General features: G+C 50.1%; 1 protein-coding gene across 1 annotated transcript; it reads right to left on the bottom strand.

Moving 5' to 3' along the window:
- Positions 1-465: 465 nt before the first annotated feature.
- Positions 466-6,079, bottom strand: LOC138569189 (noggin-2-like). Its single transcript, XM_069646936.1, has one exon. It carries the CDS (start codon positions 2,478-2,480, stop codon positions 1,827-1,829), a length of 654 nt encoding a protein of 217 aa, XP_069503037.1. The 5' UTR covers positions 2,481-6,079; the 3' UTR covers positions 466-1,826.
- Positions 6,080-13,541: the final 7,462 nt, after the last annotated feature.

Raw genomic sequence — 13,541 nt, 5'->3', positions numbered from 1 at the left:
AGAACGGGAAAGAAGAGGTGGGGAGAGAAAGAGAGATTAGAATAAGGATACAATACTAGCAGAAAAGGGAAGAAGGTCCGGGGAGAGGAGCATGGGCGTAATTTTAGGAGACGGGGGCAGGGGTGTTTGCCCCCCCCCCCCCCAACTTTCATGGCACACCATTTTTGGCACACCATTTTGTCCCCATTCATTTGACTGGGGCACATTTTCTTCAGATGTCATGTAACCCCTCCCCCCCAACATTTTCAGCAAAGTTACTCCACTGGAGAGGAGGAGAGAAGAGGTGAGGGGGGGTGGATAGAATAGAGATCAGGGAAGTTAAGGAATGTATAGAAAGAGAGCAGCGAGCAGTGGCCAGGAAGATGGAGTAACAGGAAGGAAGACTGACGGAGGAATGAGTGGGAGTGGGGAAGGGGACCATAGTTCTCACCCGTCTGTAGACACCAGATACTCTGAAGAGATGAGTCTGTTGCTAAAAAGGCTTGTTTTAATCAATGATACTTTATATTTACACCGATATGTTTCTTCAGGAATATTCAAGTAAACATTTCCAATAATTTCTGGTATATTCTCTAGCTTTCTGTTTACCTATACACGAACATGAAAATAAATAAACTGTACACTGAAAAGATCCTGGTACCATCTCTACAATACTATATGCATTGTTTAAAAAAAAGAAACCTCTCACTCATTATAAACCTCTTCTTTAAAACATGTGTTTCCTTAACAAACAATAATTATACATACACAAAACACCCTAAACAGGTTTGTAAATAAGTTGGATTTGCTCGGAAAAAAAACCCTCTTTTTCTATGTATCCGGGGAACAGGCCAGATACAAACAGGAGAAATTAACATCTAAAAGGGGTTCAGTTCTGTTAGAAAAATTAAAAGGGGCTGTGGGGTTTGAAGGAGAGGACCCTGGCGTGCAAGGTACCTAACTATGGGGGAAGTGCTTCCTTTCACAATAGACCCCATTCCCTTAGCATTTGGGGGTTGCGCGGGGGCAGGGGATGGGGGGGCTGGGGTTAAAAATTCGGTCCTGCCTCCCTAAAATATTGATCAACAACTCAGCAAGAATCGCAGCCACACACGAGCTGCTTCACCAATTGTATAAATGTCTCATAAAAATCTCTTTATGTACATGGCTGGCAACCTTTCCCGTTTCAAATGTTGTTAGAAAGCTATACATATGGTAGAAAAATAAAACCTCTGGTTTGGGTCCAGGAGTTTAGATGCTGGACCCCAGTTCCTCTTTTAAAAAAAGAAAAAAAATCCCATCTTCAAATACAAATTAAAAATAAAATAAAAGCAGTCAACAGTGCAAGGGAGTACAGATAAAAACAACACCTATTCGTGTTAGTCCTTCTTTGCCAAGGGGTGAAGTCCGCGTGTGTCCAGGGGGTGTCTCTCTTGTCCTCCAAAGCAGGGGGGTGCGGGTAGGTGGGGCATATTTACCCCCTTGGTATGACTGAAGCCCCCTTTCAAAGGGGCGGGTCCTGGCGTGTACTTCCGGGTCCCTGGCTGTGCAGTCTTAGGCCTCTCTCTCTGCGGAGACGGCAGGTACACCGGCATGGAGGGGCCACTGGCTGGGCTTGCATTCACCCCTGAATGGTGGCTCTCCAGCTGGGCTAACAGAGCCCCAGCGATGTCTCAGGCTGGAGGAGGAGGTGAGGGTAGAGGGGGGCCTGCACAACAGCCTAGAGGCCCGGTGGCCATTCGGTTTGGCTAGCAGGGCCCCCTACGCGGAGCCCTGTGGGCTGGCTTGCACAGTGGCCCCTCAGGGTGGGCTGGCAGGCTCCCCTGCACGGCGGCCCTCTGGCTGGGCTAGCAGCCGCATTTGCACTCTGAGATGATGGGGTACTGCACGGGTATCCAGGTGCAATACTTCTGCCTGGACCAGCCCTGGCAGTACCAGCGCAGGAAAGTCTTGGTGACCGACTTGACGGGCTTGCAGAACATGCCCTCGGGCAGGGAGCACGACTTCTCGGCCAGGCAGTTGCCCTCCTTGATGAAACGGGGCCAGAAGCGCAACCCCAGGTCCTTCCAGGTGTACACCACCGGGCAGTACGTGTAGGCCCAGAGCCACTGCAGGAACTTCCGGCGGGCCTTCTTGCCGATTTTGAGGCGCCCTCCATAGGGAGTTTCCCCCAGGTCCAGTTTCTTCAGGTCACCCGGCAACAGCCCAGGCCCTTTGAACTTCTGGAGAGGGTCCTGGATGGACAGGTTGGCCTGGGCGGGAAGCAGTGTGGCCATGAAGTTTGGGTCAAAGTTGCTGCCCATTTTTTTGCGCAGAGTCCTTTCGTCCAGGTCCTGTTCCTTGGGGTCGTGCTCAGGGTCGGGGTGCTCGATGATGTCTTTGACGGGCAGGTTGTCACTGGGCGACGGCCGGAGGCGCAGGAATGGCTGACAGCAGCCCCGCTTGCCCCAGAGGAGGCAGGCCCCAAGCAGCAGGGCCTGCAGGAGCACCGCGCTCTTCATGGCGGCCCTGGAGATGTGTCCTGGTGCGCCCCCCCCCCCCCCTCCCCTTTCTTCTGGCCTTCCGCAAGGTGCTTGCAGCTAGGAAGGGGTCCCCACGCTTGCCGGCGGCAGAGGATTCATAAATAGGCAGACTGGGAGTCCAGCGAAAGCCGTTACTTTAAATAACTCACTGATGGCTGGCTTGTGTGACACTCACACATACTTGAGCGCCCTTCTTCCTGCGCCAGATACTGTCAGGCCAGCAGAGTCCAGGCGCCGGCGCCAAGCAGTTTGCGATGCAAAGTGGCCACTTATATCGCACTGCGCCGACACGCACTTTGCGTGTCCCCTCAGCCCGGCCGCGGAAAGTCGTAGTGAAGAAAAAAACACACACCCTGAAGCCTTTTCCGTGAGACCGACTGTTATTCCTTCGCCATAATCAACGCCAGGGACAAAAACGTTCCACGAAGGGTTTGGGGTGGGGGTGCCTGTCCCCCCACGTGTTTCCACCCCTCCTTGTCTCTGTGGCGCGGACTCCCTCTCTCCCCCCCCAAAAAAAAATTCACAGCGGACTGTTCCACATCCCCATGGTGACAACTGGACTTAGATCCACGACAACGTGTCTAGACCGTGTGACAGGCTCTGGCGCGCGAGCGGAGCCCGCGAATGAAGCCTTCTTTTATGGCGGTGACTGCGAGAGGCAGGGGAGAGCACAACTGCTCACTGTACCAGCATTCCCAACTTCCACCCCACCCCCCCTGAAAAATAATTGATGAAAAAAAAAATCCCAGAGGCTGCTGGTTTATGAGACGAGGACACCGGAGAAGGCAGGGGAATTAACCGAAGAGGGGGATATTAATGAACTGTGGCAGGCAGCACCGGGAGAACGCTCCCAGCAAATACCCAAGTGTCAGGCTAGCAGAAGCAGCAGGGAGACCAGCAGCACCCCTCGAATGAACCCTTCACGACTCCGCGGACATCTGTGGCGGGGACGCGGCAGGCGCAGTGACACGCCCCGGCAGTCCGCGAGCTGGCACGGAATTCTCGTCTTTAAACAATCCCCAAATGTAATCAGGCAGGGCTCGTATTTAAACCGGCAGCTTGGGCTTTGGAACTGAGAGCCGGGCAGCCCTTTCTCCTCGCATTCACTACTTGGCTCTTGCGAGCTCGGACTCCCTGGTAACGAACTTTCCCCACTTTTGTGCTGTGCCGGGAGTTGGTGTCGCGAAGAATGCTTTTTGGGTGCAAATGAGCTTGTTGGTGGGAAAAAGGGGGGCGGGGGTGGAGGGCGCTGAAGCAATCCACTGGGGGGGCAGGAGAAGGCGAAGAAGCGGGGCGGTCCAAGGTGCCGGGCAGGTTGAGCGCGCAGTGCCAGGCCAGCTCCCGGCTTATCGGCTCTCGGGGGGCTCCTGTGAAGCCGGCGCTGGGACCCAGTGGTCCCCCTGCTTGAGGAGTAGACCTGCAGGGCTGTCTTTTTGGAAAGTGCTGGGTGAAGTGCTGCGCTTCCTTCAATGCACTGTTTTCTTCACTGAGCAGGCAGCTACCAGAATGTCCCTTTTTTGCGATGCACCTCTGCCTTCTTGAGTGCTGCCACCTGCCCTTGCTAGCAGTGTGCGGAGTTCAGGGTGCCCCACACCGCGCACGTCTCTCCGGCGGCGCCTCTCCCACGTTGTTAGGTGGCCAGCGGAGCGTAGATCCCAGTTCCCAGACCCACTCAGATCTCTCTCTCTCTCGTGTCCGACAGCGTGCGGATCTCAGCTACCCAGCAGTGTGCAGCACTGCAGCGTGCGGATCTCAGCTACCCAGCAGTGTGCAGCACTGCAGCGTGCGGATCTCAGCTACCCAGCAGTGTGCAGCTTTGCAGTGTGCAGATCTCTCTCTGATGACAGGCAGTGTTCAGATCTCAGCTACCCAGCAGTGTGCAGCACTGCAGTGTGCGAATCTCAGCTACCCAGCAGTGTGCAGCTTTGCAGTGTGCAGATCTCTCTCTGATGACAGGCAGTGTTCAGATCTCAACTACCCAGCAGTGTGCAGTTCTGTCTCTTGTGACAGGCAGTGTTCAGATCTCTGCTTCCCGGCAGTGTGCCGCTCTGTCTCTTATGCCAGGCAGTGTGCAGAGCTCAGCTACCAACAGTATGTCACTCTGCCAGGCAGTGTGCAGATCTCAGCTTCCCAGCAGTGTGCTGCTCTTTCTCTTATGCCAGGCAGTGTACAGAGCTCAGCTTCCCAGCAGTGTGCAGCTCTGTCTCTTATGCCAGGCAGTGTGCAGATCTCAGCTTCCCAGCAGTGTGCAGCTCTGTCTCTTATGCCAGGCAGTGTGCAGATCTCAGCTTCCCAGCAGTGTGCAGCTCTGTCTCTTATGCCAGGCAGTGTGCCGATCTTAGCTTCCCAGCAGTGTGCTGCTCTGTCTTGTATGCCAGGCAGTGTGCAGAGCACAGCTTCCCAGCAGTGTGCAGCTCTGTCTCTTATGCCAGGCAGTGTGCAGAGCTCAGCTACCCAACAGTGTGCAGCTCTGTCTCTTGCGACAGGCAGTGTGCAGATCTCAGCTACCCAGCAGTGTGCAGCTCTGTCTCTTATGCCAGGCAGTGTGCAGCTCTGTCTGCCCTCTCGTTTTCCTCCCTTTTTTGTCCAGCAGTGTGCAGATTTCAGGTGGCCACAACTATGCAGGTCATTGGTCGCAGCAGTGCGGATATTTCTCTCTCTGGTGCGTAGCAGTGTGCAGACCTATGGAAGCTATCAGTGTGCCCCTCCTTCTCTGGCATCCAGCAGTGTGCAGAACCCAAGCAGCCAGCAACGTGGAGCTCTCTGGTCCCAGTTCTGTGCAGCGACTCTGTGCTTCCAGGCGGTGTGCCGATCTCTGCTACCCGGCAGTGTGCAACTCACTCTCCTGTGCCAGGCAGTGTGCAGCTCTCTCTGGTTCCGGTGTGCAGATCACAGTTATCAAGCAGTGCAGCTCCCTCTCTTGTGCCAGGCAGTGTGCAGTTCCCTCTGGTTTCAAGCAGTGTGCAGATCACTGCTACCCTGCTGTGTGCGATTCTCTCTCTGGTTACAGGCAGTGTGCAGCTCCGTCTCTGCTGACAGGCAGTGCGTAGATCTCAGCCACCCAGCAGTGTGCAGCTCTGTCTCGGCTGACAGGCAGTGCGTAGATCTCAGCTTCCTGGCAGTGTGCAGCTCTCAGCCACCCAGCAGTGTGCAAATCTGTCTCGGCTGACAGGTAGTGCGAAGATCTCAGCTACCTGGCAGTGTGCAGCTCTCGCTCAGCTACCCAGCGGCGGGCAGCTCTTCCTTTGGTGTCCAGCAATGTGTAGATTTATCAGGTGGCCGGCATTGGTCACGTTCCACGAGGCCACCAACATGCAGACGCCCTGTCTGCACTGCGCAGCTCTCCCACTGTCTTGGGACGGCAGTGTGCCTCGGCGCTGCCCCGGAGGGGTACCCCAGCCCCCGCAGTATGCCCTGGCGATAGCGCTGGGTAGATCTCACTCTGGCGCCCAGTAGTACGCTGCTCTCCCCGTCTCTCTGGAAACAGCCTGCCGCGCTGCCTGCTCTCGGTCCGGCTCTGCACCGTGTGTGCGAGTCGCCCCTCACTCCCAAGTTAAATATGCCCCTCTCATGGTGTGAAGTGTCTGGGACAGCCCACCGCTGTCACTTTCACAGCCTCCTGATCGGCAGCCCCCCCACGATAGCATGTCTGCAGGGTCCTAAAGCCCACCCAATATAGGCTGGCAGCACTTCGAAATCTCATCACAGCACTTGAAATAATGGGTCCGGTCTTTTAATGAAAACATTTTGAAATATTATACAAGAGACATTTGAAAAATTACTTATATTTCGTTTGGAAAATTACCTATTTTTCATTTGGAAAATGACTTATTTTTGTGAGGTTTTTAGAGACAAACCTGCACACACAGGCAAGGTGTTCCGTGCACTTGTCCACGATTGCGCACTTTGCCAAAGCCTTCTGCATGCCTCCTTTTGCGACTTCTGACATCTTACAAATAGTCGAATTAGATAGCCAACCAACAATCAATCTTAAATGTCGCCAGGCCTAGTACTACAGTTTATTGTTCTTTTTGCACCACCCCCCACCCGTTGCCCCCCCCCCACTCTCTGTCATGCACTTACACTAGTTGATATGCCTCTGGCCTAGTATGCTAGATATTGTTATTAGATCATTCAGAATCGTGAAGGCCTAAGAATGACGACTGTATTCCCTTGTTCCCTTCCCGCCTTGAAGCGCTTTGAAGCACTTCAATTGTGTATAAGCGCTTTACAAATAAACACTTACAATTCCGATTCCAATTCCGAATAAGGATATGCATTTTTAGGAAGCGTTAGGTGCACATATAGCAATGCGTTCTGTCAGCTTTATTAGGGATTTTGTACACCGTGCACACAGGGCCGGCCCTAAGATTTGCGGGCCCCTGCCCGGCAAAACATGTGTCCGGCCCCTTTATTTGCATCGCAGAAAATTATGTCACAAAATTAGTCAATAATATCCGGTGGGGATCAAATAAATTGACGTGCAATGTCGGAATTTTAACTGGAAATATTAGTTGTAGCAATATCACGAGGGAGGCTTATTTTGGAGTAGCCGAAAGAGTGATCTGAATCATTTGTATTATTATTATTATTATTATTATTATTATTATTATTATTATTATTATTATTATTATTATTATTATTATTATTATATTTATTGATCATGGACCTAACTTTGAGAAGCAACGGAGCGTTTTATAGAGGTATACAGCAATACAGATACATAACAGAGCACTTTTCAGAGGTGGCAACAGAACAGATATACAGCAGTGGGTAGACTACAGAGGGGGACAAAGGAGGGGTACAGCTGTACCAGGTAGCAGCGAGGAAAGGGGCCAGTGGCATATAGCGAGTCAGGTGGCCGAAGGGGTGACGTGATGGCCTAGGTGTTGAGGAGGAGAGACTCCTTGAAGCGGTGGGTCTTGAGTTCCTTTCTAAATTGTAGCGGCGTGGGGGCGAGTCTGATGCTGACTTGGAGGAGGTTCCATAGTCTTGGGGCGCAGGGAGAGAAGGCTTGTTTTCTGGACTTTCCTTTTTTCAAGTCTGCACGTGTCCTGGCTTCTGACGGTGCGCTGTCCGCCGGAGGTGCTGAGTTTCTCATCGAGGTAGCTGGGTGACTTGTGGGTGACTGCCTTATAGATGATGCAGCACTTGAAGATGAATTTGTAGAGATGGGTACCGCAAAAGAAAGTACTGTGAAGGGGAAGAGAAGGACAAAGAGTAATGAAGATCACTAGTAAGTAATCCAAACATACCTAATGTGACTGCACATTCCAAGGATGTAAGGGCAGGGATTAGCCCTGGGTCAGAATGGGCAAAGTGTTTTTGTTGCAGGATAGTGCAATCGTAACAAAGCCTATTTACCGGAAAGGTACTGAGGTGCTCAGAGTAAGCACATCTGCAGGTCTTCTAATGCCATCAATAGGGCTCAAGTCCAGAAAAAAGTGTGGGGGATCATTAACATATGCACAGGGACTGAACGTATCCTAATGCGAAATACGCACATTTTATTCAACTCACCTTTCCTACTAGAAGAAAATTAAAAATAGAAACAAACATTGGTCCTCATTACGAGTTTGGAGGTAGCCATGCCTGTAATACAGGCAGTCTACCTCCAAACTTGCAAAAAATCTGGCACACACGAATGGGCAATTACTGGGTCATGCCGACTTTGGCGGACCCGGTAATTGCCCATTCCCGGGTGCCGGTAATAAGGGACTCCCCATTCCCATTTGGCCCCATAGGGCTGAATGGGAATGGGCAGGAACGGTACCGGTGCTACCATCATGTTCTGCTTGCAGGTGCGGCCACCAGGTCAGACCTGGTGGCTGCAAGGGCACCTGCGAGCAGAACTCGTAGTATGGCGGTACGGTAGCAACGGTGCTGGTAGCGATACCGGTGCCGTTGTTGCCTTACCGCTATACTTGTAATGAGGCCCATTGTCTTTCACAAAATGAATCATCAGTACCCCAGGAGAAAAAAAAACAGAGGAGATTTTGCTAGAACACTGCTGGCAAAGTATAAAAGGTGTGCACCATTTAACCCAAAACATCCATACTGAAATATTCTATGGAAAGCAAAAGACCAACACAAGACGTGTGCTTTGAAGACACTTTCATGTGGTTTTGTCGGTTAGTAGTTTAAAATCCTAGTGGGCGAAAACTTGAACAAAGATGCTTTTTTGCAGGCTGGCCTCAAAATCACCCAAGGAGAAAAAAAGTGGGTGGATGCTGTCAACCCACTTGTACCCTGAAAATCAGCTGAGGGCCACATAGAACATTTTCAGTCCAGCAACCTCTCTTCCCACATTGATAGACCTGGTAAATCATCACAACAAATGTGACCTCTGATCCTTTCCCCTCCTCACCACGATGTTTGGCTTTCAAAAATACTCAGTTTTATAAATCGGACCTGAAAAGTACACACATCATAAGTAAAGCACTCCAGCAATATAGGAATCTTTATATATGTTATGTTAAACAAAAAGAGTACAACTGTTGCATTATTTTCACCGATCTTGAAGACTGCAAATACCAGAATGCAATTCCACAATTTTTTTTTTTAAATGGTTTGTAGGCTGTCTTTCAAGACTTAATCATAACAAAATATAATGTGAAATGGCAACCTTTTGCATCGTTTGACAAAGGCATGCTTTAAATGTTGCGAGCGAAATGTGACATTTGCCCCTAAAAATGTATCTAACACACCAATTACGGACATATGGATACTATCGAGATAGTGCACAACTCTTTTTTGCCAACATATTTAAATTGCCTTCAGATAAGACAGATTTGGGCTGCAATTCGTTTTTCTGCACATATTTTCAGAATAAAATGCTTTTCAACCCCTTGTCCAAAACAAAGGTTCTTAATGGACCATTACTTTAAACAAATAGCATAAGCCCTGGGAGGCCCCATGGGTTTGATGGGCTGCTGGGGAGGTGGGAGGGAATATTTGTCTCTAAAAGTGTGTCACATGGGGTTCAGAGCTGACAGCACGGCCTTGCTAAAACAGACACAAAGAAAAGCCCTGTGGGCCGTGGCTGTAAGAAGCCCAGCACCCGTACTTCTTATACTCAAGGCAGCAGGTAGCTGTGGGGCCCCGAAGAGTGCGTGGCCCGGGGCAACGGCACAGACTGCCCATTCCTCAGCCGGCTCAACGTGCACATAAGTGTACACGTTTCGAGATACTTCTGCAGAATTGCACTGCATGAATGGTCAGATGGAAGGGCTAATGAGTGGGTGGCTGCACGGATAAAGGATACACGGATGGATGTATGGATGAATTGATGAGTGGATGGATGGATAGAAAGAAGGATGAATGCATGAATGAGTTAGTGAATGGGTGAGCAGATGGATAGACAGACGAACTAGGAAGAACTTAAGGGTGGGTGACTTGAGTTGGTGGCCGGTGGATAGATGGATACAAGGATGAGTGATGAATGAATGGGTGGATGAATGGATAAAGGAGAAACGGATGGGTGAATCAATGGATGGAGGGATGGTTAGACGGATGAATGCATGAATGAATGAACTAATGAATGGGTTGGTAGATGGATGCATAAATGAATAGGACACATGGCAGAGTGACTCAATATGTGGATGGCTGGTGGATTGATGGATAGAAGGATGAGTGGATGAATTGATGGGTGGATGGAAGGAAAAAGGATACACAGATGGGTGAATCAATGAGTCAATGGATGGATAGATAGAAGAATGAATGCGTGAATGAATGAATTCATGAAAGGGTGGGCAAATGAATGGGCAGACGGACTAGGACGAATTTATAGTAGGGTGAGTGAATGGCTGGATGAATAGATGGATAGAAGGACGGGTGTATGTATTATGGAATGGGCGGGTAGATGGCTGAAAGGACGAATGAATGAATGAATGTATGAACGGACAACCGAATCGACAGATGGACAGACGATGGGTGGGTGAACGGGTGGATGGATGGATTGATTTATGTTTGGGCCAGTCGAGAATGAGTGGGCGGATCGGTGGATGGCTGGACAATGCTGGATGGATAATGCTAGATGGATGGATTGACTTATGGATGGGTCGGAGGAGAATGAGTGTGAAGGGAGATAGGCAGATGGATGGATGCATGAATGGACCATGCTGGATGGATGGAATAATTTATGGATGGGTCTGACTGCGGCGGATGGGCGGGGAGATGAATGGATAAAGGGACTAGCTTAGTACCGCTGAAAGGAGAAATACACTTCTCGTGGTGCCTACAGATACGCCCTGTGGTCGCACATGGAGTGCGGGAAGATAGGATTTGATATATTTTCGACAGCAGGTTTTGTTGAGGCGCAGAGACCTCTGCATTCGAGTAGAGAAATGCACCCGTTTGAAAGAGAGCCGCCTGGAAACCGCCCCTGCGCAGCCGCAGAGAGGCCGTGCCTTCACGCCTGCGCATTTCCCGCATGTTCTTTCTCGGACGTGCCAGAGCGAGCGCTGGGTCCGCGTGGGGTGGGCGGCCCCGGCAGACGGGCCCTGGCCGGAGCATCGGCGCCGCTAGCTCTCTCTGCTGCTGCTGCAGTGGGTAGCTGGGCTGCGACATACGATTACGCTCAGCGCGGGGATAGCTCTGCCGTCCCAACAGACGGCTGCCTGTTTAGGGAGAGTTTTGCGGCATGCTGAAGGGGTGCAATAGGACCGGGATCGTCGCTGAGTGTGAATGATATGTGCGTCCCCATTGCGAGGAATAGTTCGGCTCAGGGTCGGACACGGGCACAAAACTGTCTCGGACACCAGTGCAAAAGAGACCCAGAGTTGCAAATGGCAATTCCTTCCTTTTGTGACAGACTGTTTGAGTATTACCCAAGGGTGGGATTTTTGTGATGTGATGCAAATTGTGCTTTTTAAAGAATTATAATTCAGTAACACTGGTCGAAACTACTAGACGCATGGTGTATTAACTTATAAAAAGGCCCACTTGGACCGAAAAAGTGGCCCACTTTGACCAAAAAAAAACGACTCACATAAGCATTTTGTGTTTTTGGTGCAGGCATTGCCCTTTTACCCTTTAGACCAGTCCAAACCTGGTTCTGCTGTTTCAGGACAGAGCCCGAAAGATCGCTCAGTTCTTTTAAGTATTTCTTACGTGGAAGCCATGACCCTATACAGTCTGTGGGACCGATTCACAAAGTGCTTTTGCCCGTGTAAAGTCACACAGCCCAATTGGGAGTTGCAAAACGCACATTGCGCTGACACAGTGCCCCCTCCACTCTGTCCAAGATCACTGTGCCCAGCCATGTCTGTGCCATGCCAGCACAAAGGAAGGGCTAGGACGAGGCAGAGATGGGGTATAATATGGTCTAGGGGGGCACCTGGCATGAACCCCACAACACCCAGCAAAATGCAAACACATCCTAATTCAGAAAAAAATATAGCCCCACCATGCAACGGTTAAACGCTCAAACTTCGGACATTTTCAGAGCAGGGTCAAAGTACAAATGCTGCCCTCCCCACAATGGCAGATCATGCATTGCTTACACTTGTAGTAGTACACAATACCAGAAGGGGGACGGGGCTGAGGGCGGTCCACAACCGGACAATATTTTCAATGCAATATAATGTAAATGCCCTTGTATAGTGCCTGACTGCCACTGCTGTCAGACAAGGAGCTGTATGCCAAATACAGATTTCTGCTTCAGGTATTAATGGACATGGTGAAGGAAGTGGCAACCTGATTTAATGGCACACACTTAGTGGCACACACATGCCGTACTGCCCCCCCATGTAAACATCTTGGTAGTTCTGCATTTTGTTGCCCCAGGCTCATTCCAGCGGACCACAGCAATCCTATGGGGCATTTCTCCAGCCAGGCAATCCAGCTGCCTAGATCAGGTGCTGCAGTGCAACATTACATGTCTCCACGACCACATGTGCATGCCCCGCACTGTACTGGCAAGGCAAACAGTCGCCTGGGACTTTAATGCTGCTGCACACTTCCCAGGGTGCTTGGAGTAATTGATTGACAGGGTACTTGGAGTCATTGATGGAACAGATGTGTCACTGCAGCACCCTCACCTTTGTGCAGTAGCACCTGGAGCATTCCAAGTGCCAGATGGAATTGCCAATAAACGATCCCAGACCCAAATAACCGGACTGAATGAATATGGAAAAATACTACTTTATTATCAGCTCAGGTAAAGTAGGGAAACCTGGTGAACAAACAGATTACAGCTCACTCACTCTCAAATACATTTCTGTTACACAAAAGCTTTATGCCTCGATGTACGTCAGCTATGATGTCATCCTACGTGACAAACAGTAAAAACCTATTGAAATGAGGGATTGGTTAACAGAACATATACACCTATACTTCGTTTAGGTGTTAGTAACATAATGGCTGCCCCTTGTCTGTTAGGCACGCCTTGACCTACCTCTAACTGCATATAATACAGATTAATAGCAGAATAACAGCAGAGGATTGGCTTCTGCAACAATGTATGGTTCATTGCTAGCAGCACGTAAGCAAAACGAAACCCAAGTGCGCGGAACAACATCAGACCACTGCCCACTTGGCCAATTAGCCTATCATCTCCCATCAGTTAGGCCCTAAACAAAGGGTTCTTCTTTGTAGTTGACATTGCTGACTGTTCTCTTCTCCAGGACATTTTAGGGAGTGAAGGTACATTGCTATCTTCTTCTGGAGCTTCATGAATAGGCCTTGTTTTCTAGTCTTGCACCACATGAGAGCAGACCATGATTTTGTCCATTTCTGACCCTTAATGTAGTGCTATTTGATTCAATTATACTGGGTGCTATTACTCCTCTTGGCTTCTGGAGACTTGGTTGCTCCGTCTTAAATATGCTTTTTGATTGTTCAATAGTTGGCACTTGCAAATGTTCACTCCCTTAATCTAAAAGAAATATGTCGTGCATATGCAGCTTATCCTCTTCGACTCCTCTTGTACTTTCAGTTGCATCTTGTTGTGGCATCCTTGATTGCAAGCCTATCCAGACAGTAGGGTGAATGATATGTCTGTGCGCCTCTCTATGCTGTTCGGAGTTGGAGTTGAGTGTG

This window comes from Ambystoma mexicanum, chromosome 2q (assembly GCF_040938575.1).
Source record: "Ambystoma mexicanum isolate Mex_15411 chromosome 2q, UKY_AmexF1_1, whole genome shotgun sequence".
Taxonomy (NCBI): Eukaryota; Metazoa; Chordata; class Amphibia; order Caudata; family Ambystomatidae; genus Ambystoma; species Ambystoma mexicanum.
The sequence above is the reverse complement of the archived record's forward strand: the minus strand, read 5'-3'. Positions and strand labels throughout refer to the sequence as shown.

Coding starts and splice junctions, on each gene's coding strand:
- LOC138569189 (XM_069646936.1), bottom strand. CDS start 2,480: ATGAAGAGCGCGGTGCTCCTGCAGGCCCTGCTGCTTGGGGCCTGCCTC.